Source organism: Clarias gariepinus, chromosome 4, assembly GCF_024256425.1.
Source record: "Clarias gariepinus isolate MV-2021 ecotype Netherlands chromosome 4, CGAR_prim_01v2, whole genome shotgun sequence".
In the NCBI taxonomy this organism is placed as follows: domain Eukaryota; kingdom Metazoa; phylum Chordata; class Actinopteri; order Siluriformes; family Clariidae; genus Clarias; species Clarias gariepinus.
Window position 1 is genome coordinate 17,351,944 of NC_071103.1, and position 19,355 is coordinate 17,371,298.

A 19,355-nucleotide genomic window follows, 5' to 3' on the forward strand; every position below is an offset into this window, starting at 1 on the left:
AATGTTTGTAGACACAAGACCATCACATCCATTATGATTAGTATGATGTAAGTTCACAATTTCCTTCAGTGGTTCTAAGAGGCCCAAACCTGTTTAAGCATGACAATTATTCCAGGCACAAATTGGTCCATGCTTTGCCAAGGTTAGTATGGAAGAATTGAAAGGAAAACCTGAACACCTTTGGAATAAACTAGAGTGCTGACTCCACCAGGACTGTGTCCTCACTAATTCTTTTGTGGCTGAATGGACAAATCCCCACAGCCACGCTCCAAAATCTAGTGCAAGGCCTGTTCAAAGGAGTTGAGATAAAAAAGGAAGTGTAAGGGGATGTTTAAAAAGCACATATGAGTGCTTACACATAAGATAGTCATGTGTTCAAAAACTTTTGGCCACATCATGTATATCTAAAGATGATGTAACTAATGATTATTTAACTTTTATAAAATATTAAACAATCAGTATAATAACAGCAGTTAAATTGAAAATCATGTAATGTAACATTTTTATCATGAATTTAGTAATTTATCACATTCCATCACCCTCACAACAAATGTGTTTAATATGTAATATAAAGTTTTTAAGATGGTAATAATGAGATGGCAGGATATATCCTCTGAATCATTGAACAAAGCAATTCCATAAATTAACATTTATTATATAATATCCGACCTAAAAAGACCCTGCAGGGAGCATAAGTTGAAATCCCCAACAGTTCATGAACTCTTCTTTAAGAACAGGAGCTTTTCCAAGAAAGGTCTTCTATTCGGGGAACTACTGAACTGTATTCAGTGGAAGATTCCCACAGTGTAACTTTATCCAGGACAAACCAGGTCAGAGCTGGAGGTTGAGGAATGAATCAGTGCATGTCTGTAAAATCCCTCAAGCTTGCTCATCACAACCTGACAGAATGATTAGAAGCCTAACTGGACACCACTGCTCCGCTGTTCAGCAGGCAGTCTCGTTTTGCACATACTTTTGTAAAACCTCACTAGTTCATAGCTTTATGTCAGAAAGGTTTTTGCTGCTTGCATTCTTTCACAGTGTGTCTAGTCCTGCGCATGCTTTTTCTTCAAAAGCCCAGGTACCCAGACATGGCCTGGGGTCTCCGACAACTGCAGGATAATGACTATCGCTACTAATTCTGTATGGTTTTCTAAAATAGAATTTTCATGCTTTATACTGGAAAGTATCGAAATATTATGTACTTTTAATGGTTCCTAACTGTCTTTTTGAGAAAAAGCACAAAATAGATGGGTCAGCATAGTAATTTGTCCATTATGCTTTCTCAGCATCCCTTTACTAAATACTGTTACATGAGCCTGTGACTGGTACATCAAGTGCTAACCCAGGGCTCAAGTGTAGCACATAGACATCTAAAACTGTCTCTTAGCAGATCTTCCAGTATATCTTTGACTACTGATAATACTGCTAAAGTGTTTTAAGTATTAATCACCATTTTGTACAATCAGTTTACCTTATGTTAGTGCAGTTCTGGAGAAAATGTGAACATGTGCTGACATTCAGTACAACCAGCAACTGTTAAATATGCAGTTAATACCATACCTAGGTAGAAAAAGGAAACATGAACTAAAATATATGATGATATACAGTACAGTATACTGCAGTTATATCCACAATGGCAAGATTGACAAGAGGATCCTCACAGGTTTAATGTAAATAAACTAAAACAGCCAAACAAAGCAGAATGTGTGCATATGTCTTTCATCCTCTTTAATTAAAATTCAGCACTTGGCGTGTATAAGAGAGGAGCAGCAGTTGTGTGCTGAAAACAAAAGCAATCCTTCATGAAACTCTCCACTCCACTTCATTTGTTCCCTTCAAGAATTTTTTTTTATTTATTTCAGTAATTGATGTTTGCTCTTGAACGCTGTTTATAATATATATATATATATATACACACACATTTATATGATTTTATGAGGCATAATAGAATTGCAGTAATACTCATACCTGAACTTAAGGTTTTGTATAAGGTTTAATTGGTCAAATTGGTCCATGCTTTGCCAAGGTTAGTATGGAAGAATTGAAAGGAAAACCTGAACACCTTTGGAATAAACTAAAGTGCTGACTCCACCAGGACTACTCGTCCAACATAAGTGTCTGACCTCACTAATTCTTTTGTGCCCCCCCCCCCCCCGCCTCCAATTAATATATTATACAAAAGTATGAAACACTTTCTAATTCCATGATCATTCCTGATTTTTATTTCTTTCTACATTGTAAAGGAATGCTGAAGGCGTCCAAAAAATGCATTAATCTCCTTTGAACAGTTGATATTGAGATGTTTCTGCTACTTCATAACACTTCTAATCTGAGGTGCTGTTAATTGGTCATTTTTCAGGCTGATAACTCTAAATTAACTTCTCGTCTGCGGCAAAGGTAAGTTTTGGTCTCGCCCTCCTGGGATGGCCTTCATGAGAGCCAGTTTCATTATGGTGCTTGACAGATTTTGCAAATGCACTTGATAATACTGTTCTTGCAAGAACTATTACAGAAAGGCTGCCCTCTGTGTCTTAAAATAACAACTAACTGTTGTTTTTCTTGTTGTTACGTAATTACCTAATCCCATATGTGTTATTTTATAGTTTGAAATCCCCAGTATTATATATATATATATATACTGTATACATCATTTTGTTTCTTTTGTTCATTTTCATACTTTCATGAAATTTCATGAATTTCATGAAATTCAATTCAATTTTATTTTATTTATATAGTGCTTTTAACAATGGTCATTGTCTCAAAGCAGCTTTACAAAAATTAAAGGTTTATTAATTTATTTTTTTAGTTTTATATATGTATTTTTTCTGTTTTTGTATGGCCTGGTTTAGAGCATACACTTTTCAACATAGGCTTTTGTATGATGTGCACAAAGCATCATGCTACAATTGGTCTTTTGGACTTTTTACATTTATTTAGCATTACAACCTCTGCAAAACACTTTAAGAAATTGCATGGATATAATTCACCCTGCAATCTTTATAATATACAAACATTCTGTGTATAGCATGCTAATGTACTGAATACTGAAAATGTTTTTGTTTTTTTTTAGTTTCCTGTGCCTCACTTTCAATTAGTAGGTCATGGCATCCTCAGAGACAACAGCTTGCAAGAACAGTTTGTTCTCATGCCTGACATTGTATAAGAATAATCCAGATGCACAACAAGCCTGGATTAGTTTTCAGCACCAGCCCTCAGCTGTTAGCCGTATCTGACAAGCCCGTCCTCCCTGACCACTACAGACAATGTGAGCCATCAAAGACAGGAATCATAAATTTCATCTGGTAAAATGTCATGCAGTGTAAATAATGATAATAATAATAAGAATAAGAAGTAGAAGAAGAAAGCCCAGAGAAATTATGTCAAAATGATGAGCAGTGTCTTATTAGAGACAGAATTCTAAAAATGGCAAAACATGTTGAAGGTTAGTTAGAAGTCTTGTTTTGGGATGCTATTAAAACACAGCACCCATGACCTGGATAATCCAAAGTGTTTGCCAGTACACTGTTTTTAGACTGAAGGAAAGCACTCCCATCTGTCCCTAATGATCAAACGAGTGTTAGGTAAAGAAAAAGTCTTTTAAGAGACCGACCACTCTTCCTTCTCTCCCAAAAGCTCAAATTCAACTCAGGAAAAGCTTAATCATTAGTTGGTGAACTGAATCAGGTGTGTTTGGAATTAATAAACCCAGGTCTGACCTGAAATGTTAGTGTATGACAATAAAACTATTTTTTCCCCAACATTCAATGTTGTCAACAAACAATTAAAGTCCTATGAAAAGTTAAGATTTAAATCAAACCCCTATTTAAATTAAGTCATGTTTATTGTTAGGTCTATAATTACTTACTTGCCAATAGTCTGCAATTTCACTAAGCTTCCATTTTGCTCAGCAACCAAGATGTTTATCCTTTAGATCATGTACTCAGCACATGAAACAAGACATTGACCAATCATTGCCTAATCTTGTTGCATGATTCTAGCTAGGAGCCAATCGCATACAAGGAAAACCCCAAATGCCAACCACTACACATCTCAAAGGGCCTGTTTAGTCATGTGCCCAATAAACGACACACTGTGTATTTCTAATATTTTATTTTATTTGGAGACATTAAAGATATATCACTTATGTATGTCACACAGTCATTTCATATAATTTCAGCATCTGGGCATCAAAAGGTGTAGGTTTATATCAGTGTTTGTGCGCATATATGTGTATTTGTGGATGATATGTGTGTGTCTGCAGAATGTGTGTGGAGTGTGCTTCAGCATGCAGGGTGCCGGTTTGCTGCTTGCTTGACATTTTGGTTTGAATGGTTCAGCAAACATAGTGGCCTCAGTGCATCAAATGTCACTACAAATTCAGGGCTGCTTCCAAGCATGCAGAAGGGCCTATGTAGAGCCACCACTAGCTCCTTTTTATCCCTTCAGCCGGTCTATTCCTCCTACTCGTCCCTACATTTAAAGTGTCTCATTAAACAATTAGACCAATATAAGCTGAACAATTTCAGTGGGTAGATTATTTGTCTCTGAAACTATACTAGAGGGATAAACGCCATTCATTCACATAATATTCCCTCAATTAATGTTTTGATGATGTCGTGGAGAATATTGTCTAACATGCCAGTCCAAAATCTCCATTTAATGAAAAAGTTTTTTCATTACTTTGAGAACTGGTGACTACGAGGTATCTGACTACTCAACCATTTGGTAATCCCTACGACTCTTTGGATGAGGAGACTGTCATTCTGGAAGAGTGCATACCTATTAGGATAGAATTTTTTTTCATAGGTGTCATAAATGTTGTAGGAGAGCTGCAGTTAGGAGTTGTTTTTTTTTGTTGTTAATTTGCAGTAATCCTTCTCACTAAAAGAAGAGGTTCCAAACATTGGTCCTGGAGTACCCTATATTCCATCGGCCAAAACATGGGATTGACACTATTGTCGCATCTAGGTAAAAAAGTGAATTTTCAGATAGAATCATATAATACCATTTTTCATAATCTATGCTTACACATTTGCTACAGTAAATACAATTTCATGCCTTTTTACGTACCTTTTTTATTTTAAATCTTAAATTTGAAATCATTCAATGATCTTATTTGTCGTTCAGATGAAACTTGGCCAATTTAGATTTAACATGAAAAGACCTGAAAAAGTGTACTATTCTAAAGTGCAAAAAAGATTACAGGTTATAGGCCTCTAAAAGCCTATACTAATATAACAGACCATATAACAGACCAATATAACAACTAATTGTGGTGTCAATTGCTCAGATTCATAGAAGTATAAATAAATTTTGTTTGAAGCAAGACAGTATAACCCTGAAAATGGCCATTTTTGGTACACATCTAAAATCATCTTTCCAACAGACTGTAGCTGAAGTTCGCAGCTTGAATTTTTTACCAAGATTGGTCACTTCCATGTTGCATAAACTTCAGAAATAGCTTCTTTGGCACAATCTTATGTATTATATGTATAACCTGAAAAAAAAATCAGCACCAATATTGTGGTTGGCCGTATGTATTTTAGTGTTATCCAGTTAATCCGCTAAGTAAACAGCCCTTCCTAAGTGGTTATTGGTGTGTTAGAGCTGGGAAAACCTTTACATGTGCAAGACAGGTGGTACTACTGGATTTGGAAACCTGTGTTTTATGGAGAAAAGTGAAGCTAAACCACAGCATACCAGCCAAAAACCTCCCATAGGAGAACCACACACTCATAGTGATTATCGAATAATATGCTGGTCCTTAAAATTGTTAACTGAACAACATTTTGGTTTAGTCAGAGCATGAAAGCAACAAGGCAATGTTAGGTGGTGACAAAGTTGGTTCATGGCTGCTGCTAAAGTTGGAGGGTGCTGCAGATTGAGGACTGCTCGAAAAGGAGAAAGCGAGGAAGGGGGAGTGGACAGAAAGAGACCCTGGGCCTTTTTCAGGAGGTTCACTCTACGAGGACAGCTGCAGTGGGAGTAAACAGCAGCATCAGATTTCTGCCTTGATGGCTGCAGACATGCTGAGCACACCCATGTCATGATTCACACGTACTGTAATGTGTACATTTTCTCCTGCACGTATACCTTCTGTACCCTGTTATGTAAAGCTGTACTTTGCACAATTGCTTAAAAAATTCCTTGCTTCCCTTTAATAATTGGTCACCAGTCAACAAAGATTGTTATTGGAGTTAAATTGGTCTGTTATATGGTGTAAGATGACATCATACATTAGAATAATAACAGAAAGGCAAACTACATTTGGATTTAATGATCTCATATTGCCAAGTGAGAATAATACAGCTCAACTTTTTATGTAGTTGTGTATTATTGCAACCAAATATAAATGATCAATTCAATAGCAATGAAGTTTCTTTGACTAAAAAGCATAAGGACTTATACTTCATTCACAAGTAGAGAAATGTTTTATTTGTGGCAGAATTTAGCTTCATATAGTGATATATATGTCTTTTTATTGACATGTATTAGTTGGTATACTCTTTGAATGCACCAAGCAGGGCTACATGCACATCACCATTATGCCATCCCCGTGTATTTGGAGGATGATATTCACATAAGTCACTAGGCAGCCCCTGAATTGTTTCCAGCTTAACAGATACTGTGACTAACACCATCTCTGATACACAACAGGTGGTATTTAATAATATTGTGTTTCCTGGATTTGCTCCATTGGGTTTCCACTGAATACCCTGCTTCCAACCTTTCCTCCACATTACAGGGATCTAAGAACTCAAACCCGTACATACTGTACATAAGCTTAGCAAAATCACAGGTGATTCCAGTAGAACTAGCATTGAAACTTCTGGACTGCATTATTCTTTTTTATACTTAATGTTTATTGACTAATGTTGTTACTCAATAGAGCCCCCCCCAAAGTAATATTAGCTCATCTGTCCTTGACTAGCTTGGCCACTGATTCAAATATGTATTTACATAATTTAGTTTATGGAATAAATACTGAAACTGTTTTCTTTCCAATTTTATTTGCAACTTTGCCCTTAAGACATATATGTATACATGTACAAATTAGATATATGTAAAAAATATATACACAAAAAAATTACATTAATTATATAATTCTTAAATTTCCAAAGCAACTCTGCACTCTTTTAATATTAATGAGTGCAATTAAAATAAAAATAAACAAACTGTTAGAAAATATTGTTAACATGTTTATGAGTAAATCGTTTGTCATTATCATAATCTAACAAACTAACCATTAACTCTGATACAAAGTTGTATACTATTTTCAAAAGTGCATTCTGATGCCCTCTGAACTCTTATTTAATATAGTACAGTAAAAAGACACTGTATGCCCACTGTTACATTGTTTGTTTGTCCCCCCCAATCTCAATGATCTTTTCTAAATTATGATCTGGAATGATTATAAAGGCAGACCCATCACAAAGCCAATATGGCAAAAGCTCAACTTCCATCTGAAAATCAAACAAACAACAATAACAAAATAAAAAAAACTCTTTTAGATCTAAAAACTGAGGATACCCCAGAAATAATCAAGAAACACAAAGTAGACACAAAAGTCTAATGTTGTTTTCCAGAAGCTAATTCTTACATAATTTCACTATATTGTGATAGCATCCTGTATTACATTACATGCTGAAATGTAAATATGTTTCATAACTTGCAAGAACATCTGCAGTTAATTTCTCATGAAAATAAACACTTTTTTGCATCTTCAGCTGTTTAAACTAACTAGAGTGTAGTGCCACTGCAACTGCATCCTTCTTGCACCTGCAACAAAGGAGGACAGGGACAAAGTGTTAGGCTTTTTCACTTTTTGCTAATTTACTTAAGGAACTATTCAAACTTTCACATTTTAGACATAACGTTTGCATACCTCTGTATATGCTGGAGGGGGTGTCTGATGGTGCTCTCTGGCATGCATGAAGATAGGACAGTCATCTTCATCATAGTCATTGAGCAACGGTGTGATGAATGGGTCCAAGCAGCCATGCAGAGGTATTTCACTGTAGCTAGGCGGAGCAGAGGGCATGGACACCAGGCTGCTAGTGGCTGCTGAGCTCCCATCTTGGCTACTCATACTGCTGGTACGACTGGAAAAGCCAGTAAAAGGAATTGTCCCGATGACCAAAGGAAGCTCTAAACATATTTTTTCACTTCCTGGGATGTGCACGTAAATCTGTAACACATACAAAACAAATAAATTAAGATCTATGCAGGTAAACCCCAGACATAATATGAACGATGATGGCTCTTGTTGGCGCCTGCTGAACTCACCATCAACGTGTAGTCCATGTGGATGATGTTGCAGCCCAAGATGGTGGGTCTTAGTTTTGGCACTCGTAAGGTCTTGCCCTGCCACATGTCACACATACCAGAGATGATATGATTGCCCCTGACAGCTGAGATCTTTTCGTGTAGCACCTTAGTGCGACCATTGGCCCAGAAGGTGTGTTTGATAATAATAGCAGCTTTCGGGACAATGATGCGAGAGCAAGTGTTCTCAAATTTGGCATCGATGCAGATGTTCTCTCCTTCACAATAACCCTTACGATCAATCTTTGCTGAGATTGATACACTACCATCAGGGATAAACATACAGGTCAGCTTTTTCTCTTTTACCCCTGCAACAGGAGACTAGAAAGAGAGAAAAAATAAAAAAAATCAGAAAAATTAAAATCTCAAGACATGCATTTGAGTGTAAAGTAGTGTCCATGACCAATGGGGAATTTTATAATCAGCTAAACTGTTAAGGCTGACTTACTGTAAGTTCAGGAGTGTTGACATCAATCGGTTCCTCAACCTGAAAATACTTCTTGCATTCTACATCAGACTGACGGGGCCGCTCCATCACTGCTTTTACATAGTACTCAACAGAGCCAAATTTGCCTTTATATGAGGACACCAGCTGCCTGTGAAAACAGAAATAATTAAATTTTAGCTATCTGCATAACAAGCAGAAGTTGACAAACTCAAGGTTGTAAAGATGCTTACCCTGACTGAGGAAGCTCGAACCCAAACGTGTACTCGTATCTGTTTCCAGGTCTGAGAGTAACAGAGCCATCCGAATCTTAAAAGCAAAGCCAGACCACATCAGATTATAAATTAGTTTATAATGATTGTTTAAGTCGTTCTTTAAATCGACGGGCACAAAATTAACTGTGTGTTAAACTATAGTGTAGTTTTATTTATTTTACCTGTAGGCTGCTGGTCCAGGTGAAGAACATCTTGGTATTTGAGGTAATCAATGGCATCCTTGCAGCGCTGCTTCCCTTTGCTGTACTCCACGCAGGCGCAGCCGATCCCGTGCAGTCTCATGGCCGTGACTCGGGTCGTTTCCGACACCTCCACCAGCACGCGACCTGCCACTTTGTCTCCACTCCTGTAAAAAGCCTTGCTGGAGTCGTGGAACTCAATCTTAAAAGTTTTTGGTTTTTTAGACAAAACAACCATTTTCGCGTTTTACACCAAACTAACACGCGATAAAACAATAAATTTAAAGAGGCGCCGAATTTCACTGCTCACTTTCTCTCTGTACTTAAATTACTCCCCTGTTCTACAACTTCAACAGGTTTAATTATTAATTGTTGTTTTTTTTTTTCTTTTAAGTGTCTGTTTGTTCCGTGGTGGCAGTGTTATGAAGAGAATATGGGCACAGCTGTTTTATATTTACCAACATGTGAAACCGCTCACTGGCCTATCCTCCTTAGAATATGATGTGGCTATACCTGACATGCCTACACGTGAATAACGCGTGTACGCTATGAATTACTTCTAGCGCTGCGCTCTGATTGGCCAGGTGTGTTGTTTTGTGTATCTTTTAACCAATGAACGATGAGCAGTGGCGCGTGGACACCGCGTGGACCTCACCACTTAGTGGGAAAAGGCGGCGTGGCCAGTTAGCGGTACTATAAGAGTAGGTGGGGCGTGTAAGAGGAACCCTACATGGACACCCTATCAGATTCTGTTTTATTCCTCACGCTTCCAGTGTATTGTACACACGCGGTAAATAAATCATCTTTATTAATTACTCTTTCTACGAATATAGGCCCTATTTCAAGTCATATTTAATGGCAGATAACTTTATCTATTTTCAGAACTTTGTATATAAGGTTCTGTCTCTATTTCATTCTTTTCCCTAAATAAAGAATTCACACTTTTTTCCAGTGTTGAATCACAGACACATTTTTTTGGGTGAAAACAGATCCTACATGTAAAGAAAAATGTACTAACCTTTGCTTTTATACTTTAATATGCATCTACTACCTGTGAATATGTACAACATGTGACTTGCCTTGAATTAGCTGTTAGAGTAAAGGTTTACAGTTGATTATTAAAAAAAAAAACTATAATCCTATGGGCAATAGTGATTCAATAGGGTTTCTCGCCTGCCATGCAGAAGGCCTGGGTTTAGTATCCAATGCCCAAACCTAAGCAACTGGATGCAGTGCCGATACCAAGCTTAGATAAAACGGGACCGTTAGGAAAGGCGGCCGGCGTAAAACCTGTGCCCAGTTGTTGTGCGGATCAGATGTGAAGCTGTGGTACCCCATGAAGTTAACAACTACAACAACTACTGTATATTCACATTTACAGGTGCAAAGGTATATTCTTCCTAGGACATCCTTACTGACACAGTCGGGAGGCGTGTCAGTCGGAGTGTGTATGCATACTTTTACTACATGGATCAATCAAAGTTGTGATTGATGCTGTGATATAGCAGCAGTTTAGTGAAGCCATTCTGCCTAGCTGGCTGTTTTTGGAGAATGGGAACCTATATAGGCTTCTTGCACTACACATAAGAGGGAGGAGCTGCATCTTTGCAGGGTCTGGATAAGTAGCTATCATTGAAGCAAATTCTACAACTTAAAAGCCTCATCAACACCTTGTCCTCTTTGTCATGTTTCTCAAACCTGTCTGTTGTTTATGCACATCAGTGAGCCTTGGGTGCCCATGACCATATAACTGGTTCACTGGTTGTCCTTCCTTGAATCATGTTTGTTAGGTATTAATTGCTGCATACAAAAAACAAACAAACAAACAAACAAAAAAAAAAAACACAAGACTTGCTAATTTGGAGACTCCAACACATCACCTTTAAGAACTTACAGTTCACTTGAAGCCTTATACAATATATCCCACCCCTGAACTGGGACCATTGTAACAAAATAATCAATATTTTTCACTTGACCTGTCGGAAGCATTTATGTTTTTGGAAAATGATGTAAATTATATGTTAAGACCTTTATAGACACAAGATCTTAACTCATTTATACATGCAGATTGGATTCCATTCTGAAATTGCCAAAAATGCTAAATATCATAAATTTCAAACTTGATACCTGTCATAGATTTAGAGGTTTTCATGTCTGAGCCCAGCCTTTTTAAAATGATGATGATGCTGTTGCTGCTGCTGATTATTATAATGATGGTGATTATTATTATTATTATTATTATTATGTTTCAGTTTTTATAAGTGTTTGAAAGCAGATTAAAAGCCTTGGTTTATACTTTGAACTCACATTTTCAGTGACATATCTACATTAGTGATGTGTACCTTACTTATGAAGAGCTTTGATCTTTTTGCAAAGTGTGCACTGCAGATAGCATACTCAGCCAGAGTATATATCTTCCTTAGCCAGTACAATGTGGGCAGTGATCAAATGCTGGCACAGAGTCACTCATAGGAGAAGACTGAGCAGTTTCACTCCCCCACTGTCTCACTTTTTGTTGGTGGTAGCTGTACTGCCATCTACTGAGTGATTTTTGAAAACAACTCTTAACTTGTACTGTATGTCTAAAAGTAATGGTATTATTGCTAACAATTTTATTACAGTTTTGTCAATATTTTGTTTTGTTATTAGCAATGCAGCCCTTTTTGAACTCCTAGAATAGTGTACCATTAAACTAATTCTTAGAAATAACAGAATCATGTGATTAGGATAAAATTACTTGTACAGCAAAATGGAAAGATATTTTTTTTTCACATATCCCAGATAGAAAGATGGGGTTAGAGGACACGGTTACCCTCTGGAGCAAACAGGGTTACAGGCCATGCGAGGGCACAACAGCCGCAGCTTGACAGTGCTAAAACTTGAACCACGGACCTTCTGATAAGTAACCTTTACAGCCACCACTGCCCCTTTGAGTCACCACTGCCCCTATCTAAAAAAATTATATATATTTTTTTACCTTTTGCATGTAGAGTTATTCTGTCAGGCTCCAGGCTACGTTTACACACACCTTTTTATTCAAGGCTTAAAAAAAAAAAAAATTTCAGCAAATATATATATTTTTAATATTTTATTGTTTTTATTTATAATTGTAGACACCTTCACAAACTATTTATTTATTTATTATCTTATTTATGTATTTATGTATTTATGTATGCATATATTTATTTATTTGCTTTTTGATGGGTCTACCAATTAACATAATGCAAGAACCCAAACAGTGCTCCCCTTTTTTGACTAATGGTAATCTATACAAAAAAAAGCTTAATTAGGTTTTTAAAAAATAAAAAGAAACAAAACTCTGATTCATAACATGATTCATAATAATCAGTTATTAACTTGCTTATGTCTTCCAAAATTCAAAGCCTTTACATAATTTCCAAAAGCTATTAAAATATTCTTAAATAATTGTTAAAGCTTTAGTATATATTGTTTTTTCTAATCAAGGATTTGATTAGATTTGCCTTGTCCACTATATCAAGGGTGTTCTTTGTGTTGTCTTCCATAACAGTGCAATTAGTTTTTTAGCATTTAGGAAACCATATCCTGTAGGAATTTTTCTAATTTTATTTTCAAAACATTTTGTATATCTACTATATTTTTAAGTTTACTTTTAAGTTAGTGTTATATTCATCCACATTAGCCATTTACAGTATATTGAATTTGATATGTGTGTTTATTTTTTGAGTGTTAGCACTGAAATTCCTTATCTGAAACAATCTTTGGGATATTTTATATCTTTTTTATTGTTGATTTTAAGGAACTGGTAAGTGTATTGTTTTCATTTTCTTTAACAAAAAATACAAGTTAATAGTTTTTGATAAAATGCTTTTTGAAAAGGATTATAACATCCGAACACATCAAAACTATAAAATAACACATATGGCATTAATTGGCAAACAAAAAAAGGTTTAAAAAGTTTTTTGCACATTAAGACACAGATTACTTTTCTGACAGCCTTGCAAACTATTAAAAGTCAGGAAGTGTTCAACACATACAGAAACCCCTTTAAGTCTGTTGGAAAATCTTAAAAAAATATATTCCAAAGCTGTCATTAAAGTTTACAGTGACTACTAAGAAGAAAGAGAAATATAAACCATTTTGTTTGATATTTTTTAATACTTTTTGCTTTGTTCTTTTTCATACCTTTATAGCCTTTGGCATTGTAGAAAATAGGAAAAGAAAAACAATCTTTAGGGAGTAGGTGTGTCCAAACTTTTGACTTGTAGTATACAGTATATGCACACAAGTAAAACAAGGTACACAATTAGAGCTTGACATGACCATCCATGAAATATATGTGGTAGATGTGTTGATGTAGATTATAATGATATGTTAAAACTCATTCCACAGTCACTGTGGTCCCAGGTATGATTTACCTCAAACACTGAAGGAATGGTAACTGTAAAAACAGTATCTGGTTTTAAAACTGTTTTAGAATTGAAAGCCATTGTTTGTGGTAATAGAAGGCCTACAATCTAATATGTTTTCATGTTTTTTTAATATGAATTGAAAAAGATCATATCAAAAATTGACCAAGATTTTACTTACATATTTTTAAATAACATAATACTGAGTCTCCCAAGAGACAGTTCCAGACTGTCTGCTCGAGTACATCCTGTGGGACATCCATTCCTTTCAACCTAGTCATAATAACAGAGATTTCTATATTAAATAATATTACAGTATTGTAAATTAACTTAACAATAACATTCCATATTACTGGAGAATATTTCAGATCACATATAATCATATATCGGGACATCCATTTTACATAGATCTGTTTGTTTAGTCATCACGGTTTTGAGAAAATAGGACATGAAAGAGGTACAGTATGACTATTTTATAAAAAATCTCAAAATAGAAAATAGCTGCCATTTGAGTGATACCAGCATGATCACATTTAAAACATGAGTCTAATTGTAAGCAGGGTCATGAATGCTGTCATGAGCAATGATGGTTGCCTGATGGTTGCCGCAGCTGCTAACAGATGCACCTTTTCTGGGTCAGCAATCATGGCTCGGGCATCCTCCAAAGCCTCGAGCGCAGACGAGCTGGAGTTCATGTCCCCAGTGGCCAGCAGATCAAAAAGACATGCTTGGAAGTAGACGTCCTGTGCTGGCAATAACGATGAACAGTGTATGTATGCATGTGTGGTGGGCCACACAGGTGGTGTTTGTAAGCGCTGAGATGCTGGGCATCCCCACAGGCACAGCTGCAAGTCCTGCTCAGGGGTATATGATTCGATAATGGCACGTGGAGAGCGCACAGCTAGCCCCAGCGAGTGGCCGCTCTGACGTACCACCACTGTGGTGCCAATGTGCGCTGCCCAGATCTCAGCATGGCGTCCCAGGGCTTGGGAACGCACCTGCAGGCTGTGCTGACCACGCCGCTCACCACTGCTTGTAGAACCATCTACAAATGCTGCAGGGACATTGTCTATCTCGGCTTGGTAAATCTGCTGCTCAGCACACTCCCGCCAGTTTTTAAAAATTATAGTGACCTGCAGAGGGAAAATGGAGATAAAGACAGATTTACTGTACAACTTATATATAAAGATTTCACAATCATTTACACTGTGACAATGAAATACACTATATGCCCAATAATATGTGAACCCAAGACCATCACAGCAATAGGTGGGTCTTCCCAAAACTGTTGTCACAAGGTTAGATTGTCTAGAAAGTCTCTGTTTGCTTTAGCATTACAATTTTCCTTCACTGGAGTAAAGAGGCCCAAACATATTTCAGCATGATAATGCTTGTGTGAGGTTCATGACACCGTTACATATACAATACAAAAGTGTATTTGTCTGTTCTAACCTTGGTAAGAGTAGTGGCATGAGAGCTCTCTCTAGTGGCTGAGCTGGTGGCCTGTATGTAGAGAAACTGGTTGTCAATGAGGGGCCAGGCTCCAGGTACAGCACAAGTCTGGAACTCATTGTTGAAGGTGCGGATATGAGGGTCTCCGAACACACCACAGTGCAGGTACTCTGGTGCACGGCCTTCGCGCTGTACATAGTTTTTCTCATAAAAGCAGGCATCCCCAGATACCGGGGTCTGGGGTAGAGGACGGGGTTGAGCCGTGGGCCCTGACTTAGGACAGCGGTGCTGAATGAGCAAGTCCTCAATGCCCTGCACTGCAGAGTGGTAAGCAAGGTCACCTCGACAGGCACGGGCAGTGCGCCGGGTGCAGGTGGCGTAGGAGCGCAGCGCGCTGCAGTAACCTACATTGCCTGCATCTTTCCCACCACCACCACCACCACTGCCTCCCAGGTCTAAAGTTGCTGCCACAAATTCTGAGTTACACTTTAGGATCCTACACTGGGCCGATGCTGCAGTTAAAAGGGAGTTGAAAAGATGTAAATAATCCCCATATAATTATTCACATAAATATCAACATAAAGCACAAAAAGCATAAGATAAAAAGTCATACCTTGTAATGCTAAAACAAGAACAAGCAGCAGTATGGTAAAAACATGATGTTTCCATGTAATTTGTACATGGTTATTGCAGGCAGCCCGTGTTCCCATTCCCATCCATACAGACACAGCCTTAGTAGACTGCTGGAGTTCTTTACTTAGCGACTTTGGCTTGAAAGACAGAGGCTCACTGCACACAACAGCCACATGATGGAGACACGTGCAAATGCAAATAACATATAAATGATCTGCTCTCCCTTTAATCCGTCAGCATTTCCATTAAGAAAAGCTGTGATTTTACTGTATTTTATAGTAAACTTTTAAGCAGTATTTTACTGCATATGTAATATCTAGATGATGATTGCACTTTTAAAGCAATAGTGTATATTATGATATATATGTGGTCAATTATGTGGTTCATTATATATATATATATATATGTACTTGAAGCTTTTCCTACCTTAAGTGTCATACTGATGCCGTTGCACTGGAATAAATGCAATAAACAAAGGTGCAAATCCCATTCACTGAATGGTGGCATCATTAGCACATTGCCCAACCTTGGAAAGGAGCACATAAAAACACACACAATAAGTATTCTTTAGGACCTGGTGGGTAACATTTACAGTAGGACAATTGGACAGATAAAAATAGCTTATACACACACTTTATAGTACAATATTACATTACTGTGGTAATGACTAACTTGTCCTATCAACATGGGACAACGTACTGCAGTTTGGACCTTAGCTGCAGTTTTGTTGTTTACAAAGTGGACAGCAAACACTAAAAGAAAGCAAGCAGACTCATGGAGTTTGTATTCATGTGTATTTGCATTAGGATCACTGAACTCCAAACTAAGTTTAAGCAAATCGGGCCAATCTGAATATAATCAGATTATAACAGAGGAAAGATAAGAGAAAAATCTTTTGGCATATGTGCACAAAAACACCAATAATCATGTTTCAGTTAAAATGTTTATTAACAAGCCCTTCCATTGATCCTGCTAGTTAAATTGAATTGACTGCATGGGGATATTTAGGTTTAAATTTCTTTTACTAATGTCCAGAAATTCCTGTTTACAGAGTGCTTTCATGACTGCTGGCAAAGTCAGCTATGACGTTCCTGTTGATGGAATCCTAAATGGAGCAATAGGAACAGGGGGAGTTACAGGACAGAAATATAGGGTGCTAAATAAACCCTGTGATGGTAGCCGGCTGCACACAACACCCCACCCTTGTCCCATCTGAAAAAGCATGGACAGAAATGCGGGGTGTGGATGGCAGGTGTTGGAAACACAGTCGAGCTTCCAGCATTCTGGCCCACATGAGCTATCTTCTTCCCTCAGTGATCTAATTTCATCTTGTGTCTCAATGAGCAGAACAGCTGAGCTATTTCTGACATCTGCTGCCACTGAGGGCCTCCATGCTACACCTCATGCATATGTCCGGTTTGGTTGGCCATTTGATGTGTAATTATGTGTCTGTGGAATCTTATAGATTTTGGTTCATCTTTATATTGTAACCAAGATGCACCACATGAATGTGCTAAAAAACATCACTTGATATACAACATATACAACAATATTACCTGAAGAGTACTGGGTTCCATCCCCCACAAGTTACTGGAATTTCCAATTCACAGGTGCACACACATATGTGCAAACACACGCACACACACATACAAACTACTGTAAACTGATCTCTTCCGGGAGCGTTCTTTACAAGAAGTAACTGTAAATTGTAGCATCATCACCACACACACTTGTTATATCTCTATGTGGTAATAAAATTCCTTTGCATTTTTCTTTTATTTCTTCGGGTTATACCGAAGTTGTTTGGTAAAAATAAATCTCAAATCACCCAACCACCCAAACAATATAAAAAATTTACAGCATATTGCCTTCATTTTTTACTCGTAAATACTGGAAACTGGAGGCATTTGACAGTTTTATTTTTATCGCCTGTTTCATTAGACTGACTAGTAGAACATGGAGTTGAATAAATATGTCATGCTGGTATACATGTTTCTTTCATTCTCTACTTGTAAGTGAAGTATGCACTGTATACTGGGGAAACCCTTGAATGCCAGCACTGGATCTGTCACAGTTCCACAGTCTTTAAAGTCTTTAAAAATAGCATACATATGAATACAATACCTGCCTAAAACAACCACCAGAAACCAAGTTGCAGCCTATTACAACTAGAAAGTTTCAATTGATCCAAATACCAAAGCAACAATTTGGTCTGTCTTTTTTGACAGTGCTGTCAATCACTACAGACCATACGGACTCTCTTGCATTTAAGCTTCTTCTCCTGCTTACTGAAAAGTGTTGCCATCACGTGACAGCAAGTTTTAAGCTTACTTAATGATTGTTCTTAAACAAGGGCTCTATGAAGATGACTTACCTCTATGAACTGCGTTAAATGAGAAGTGTGATCACCGCATATCCACCACAAATGTTGATTAAAAGTGCTCCCAGAGCAGTGGTGCTATTTGTGCCAGCACCGGTCAGCGCTGAAGGAGTGCGAGAGCGCTTCGACTGGCTGCGTAAATCACCCGCAGCGCACACCTGCCGCACTGCGCAACAACTGCGCCGCTCACGGAGCGCGCGGAGGCTATTTTAATCAGAACCCACGCCATATAACGACCCTCTGTGAGGGCACTTCAGCGGGGGGTATTGGGTGGGGGGGGGCGTATGTGTTTGACAACAAACCTTCATTTTTAATGTTTGTTAGGCTACAGTGGAGCCGTAACTCACTCTGAATAAGTGCATACGCGAATTAAATACGTGTTTTTGTCATCAATTGTATTATTGTGTTATAATATTTGGAAAATTGCTATTAAAACGCCTTCTGTAAAGCACGTGTGTTTGCTCATCTGTATATGCGAAAAGTGTCAGTTTGGTGTGAACTGTGATTGTAGCCCATAGCCACACATGTCCGTCCAACCAGTTTGTAAATTAAAGCTATCAGGAAGGCGGCATGGTGACTCTAGTGGTTAGCACTGTTGCCTCGCACCTCCAGACTCGGTTCTGTGTGCATGGAGTTTGCACGTGCTTGGTGGGTTTCCTCCAGGTACTCCAGTTTCCTCTCATAGTCCAAAGGCATGCAGATTAAGCTTATTGGTGTTCCCAAATTTCACATAGTGTGTGTGTATGCCCTGTGATGGATTGGCACCGGTGTGTACCCGCCTTGAGCCCAAAGTCTCCTGGGATAGGCTCTAGGCCCTCCATGACCCTGTACACAGTATAAGCAGTAAAGCAGATGAATAAATAAATGAAAAAAAGCTGAGTTACTCTTATTGTCACAAAAAAATGTTTTTATTTGTTTCTTACTGAAAATTATTTTAAAGTGAATTTAACTTAGGGATGAGACACCTGTGCTTTGCCTTAGTTATGACACCATTTCTGCTTAAGCTTACACGCTTCCTGTCCAGTGTAGGGTTGCAGAGGACCCAGAGTCTATTTCGCTAGATGGAAACCCATCACAGGGCAGAGGCATGCACACACACACACACACACACACACACACAATCATACACTAATGACAATTTGGGATCAGTCCGCCAACAGCACATATCCCCCCTGGAGGCTAGATTAACCTTCCCACCCTGGAGGTGTAAGACAACACTACGATCTGCTGCTCCACCGTAGAATTGACACCATGAAATTAAATTAACCTCAGTTT

At 37.8% G+C, this 19,355-nt stretch overlaps 2 protein-coding genes across 2 annotated transcripts; both read right to left on the reverse strand.

The window, feature by feature from the left end:
* Positions 1 to 7,104: 7,104 nt before the first annotated feature.
* On the reverse strand, positions 7,105 to 9,694 carry txnipb (thioredoxin interacting protein b). Its single transcript, XM_053494785.1, has 6 exons — positions 9,210 to 9,694; positions 9,007 to 9,082; positions 8,777 to 8,924; positions 8,290 to 8,649; positions 7,889 to 8,191; positions 7,105 to 7,782 (listed from the first exon to the last, which is right to left on the reverse strand). Exons 1-6 carry the CDS (start codon positions 9,463 to 9,465, stop codon positions 7,744 to 7,746), a joined length of 1,182 nt encoding a protein of 393 aa, XP_053350760.1. The 5' UTR covers positions 9,466 to 9,694; the 3' UTR covers positions 7,105 to 7,743.
* Positions 9,695 to 13,344: 3,650 nt separating this feature from the next.
* Positions 13,345 to 18,201, reverse strand: hjv (hemojuvelin BMP co-receptor). The gene is made up of 5 exons (XM_053494965.1): positions 18,075 to 18,201; positions 16,127 to 16,226; positions 15,681 to 15,856; positions 15,068 to 15,579; positions 13,345 to 14,748 (listed from the first exon to the last, which is right to left on the reverse strand). The coding sequence occupies exons 3-5, from the start codon at positions 15,781 to 15,783 to the stop codon at positions 14,149 to 14,151; spliced, it is 1,215 nt and encodes a 404-aa protein (XP_053350940.1). The 5' UTR covers positions 15,784 to 15,856; positions 16,127 to 16,226; positions 18,075 to 18,201; the 3' UTR covers positions 13,345 to 14,148.
* Positions 18,202 to 19,355: the final 1,154 nt, after the last annotated feature.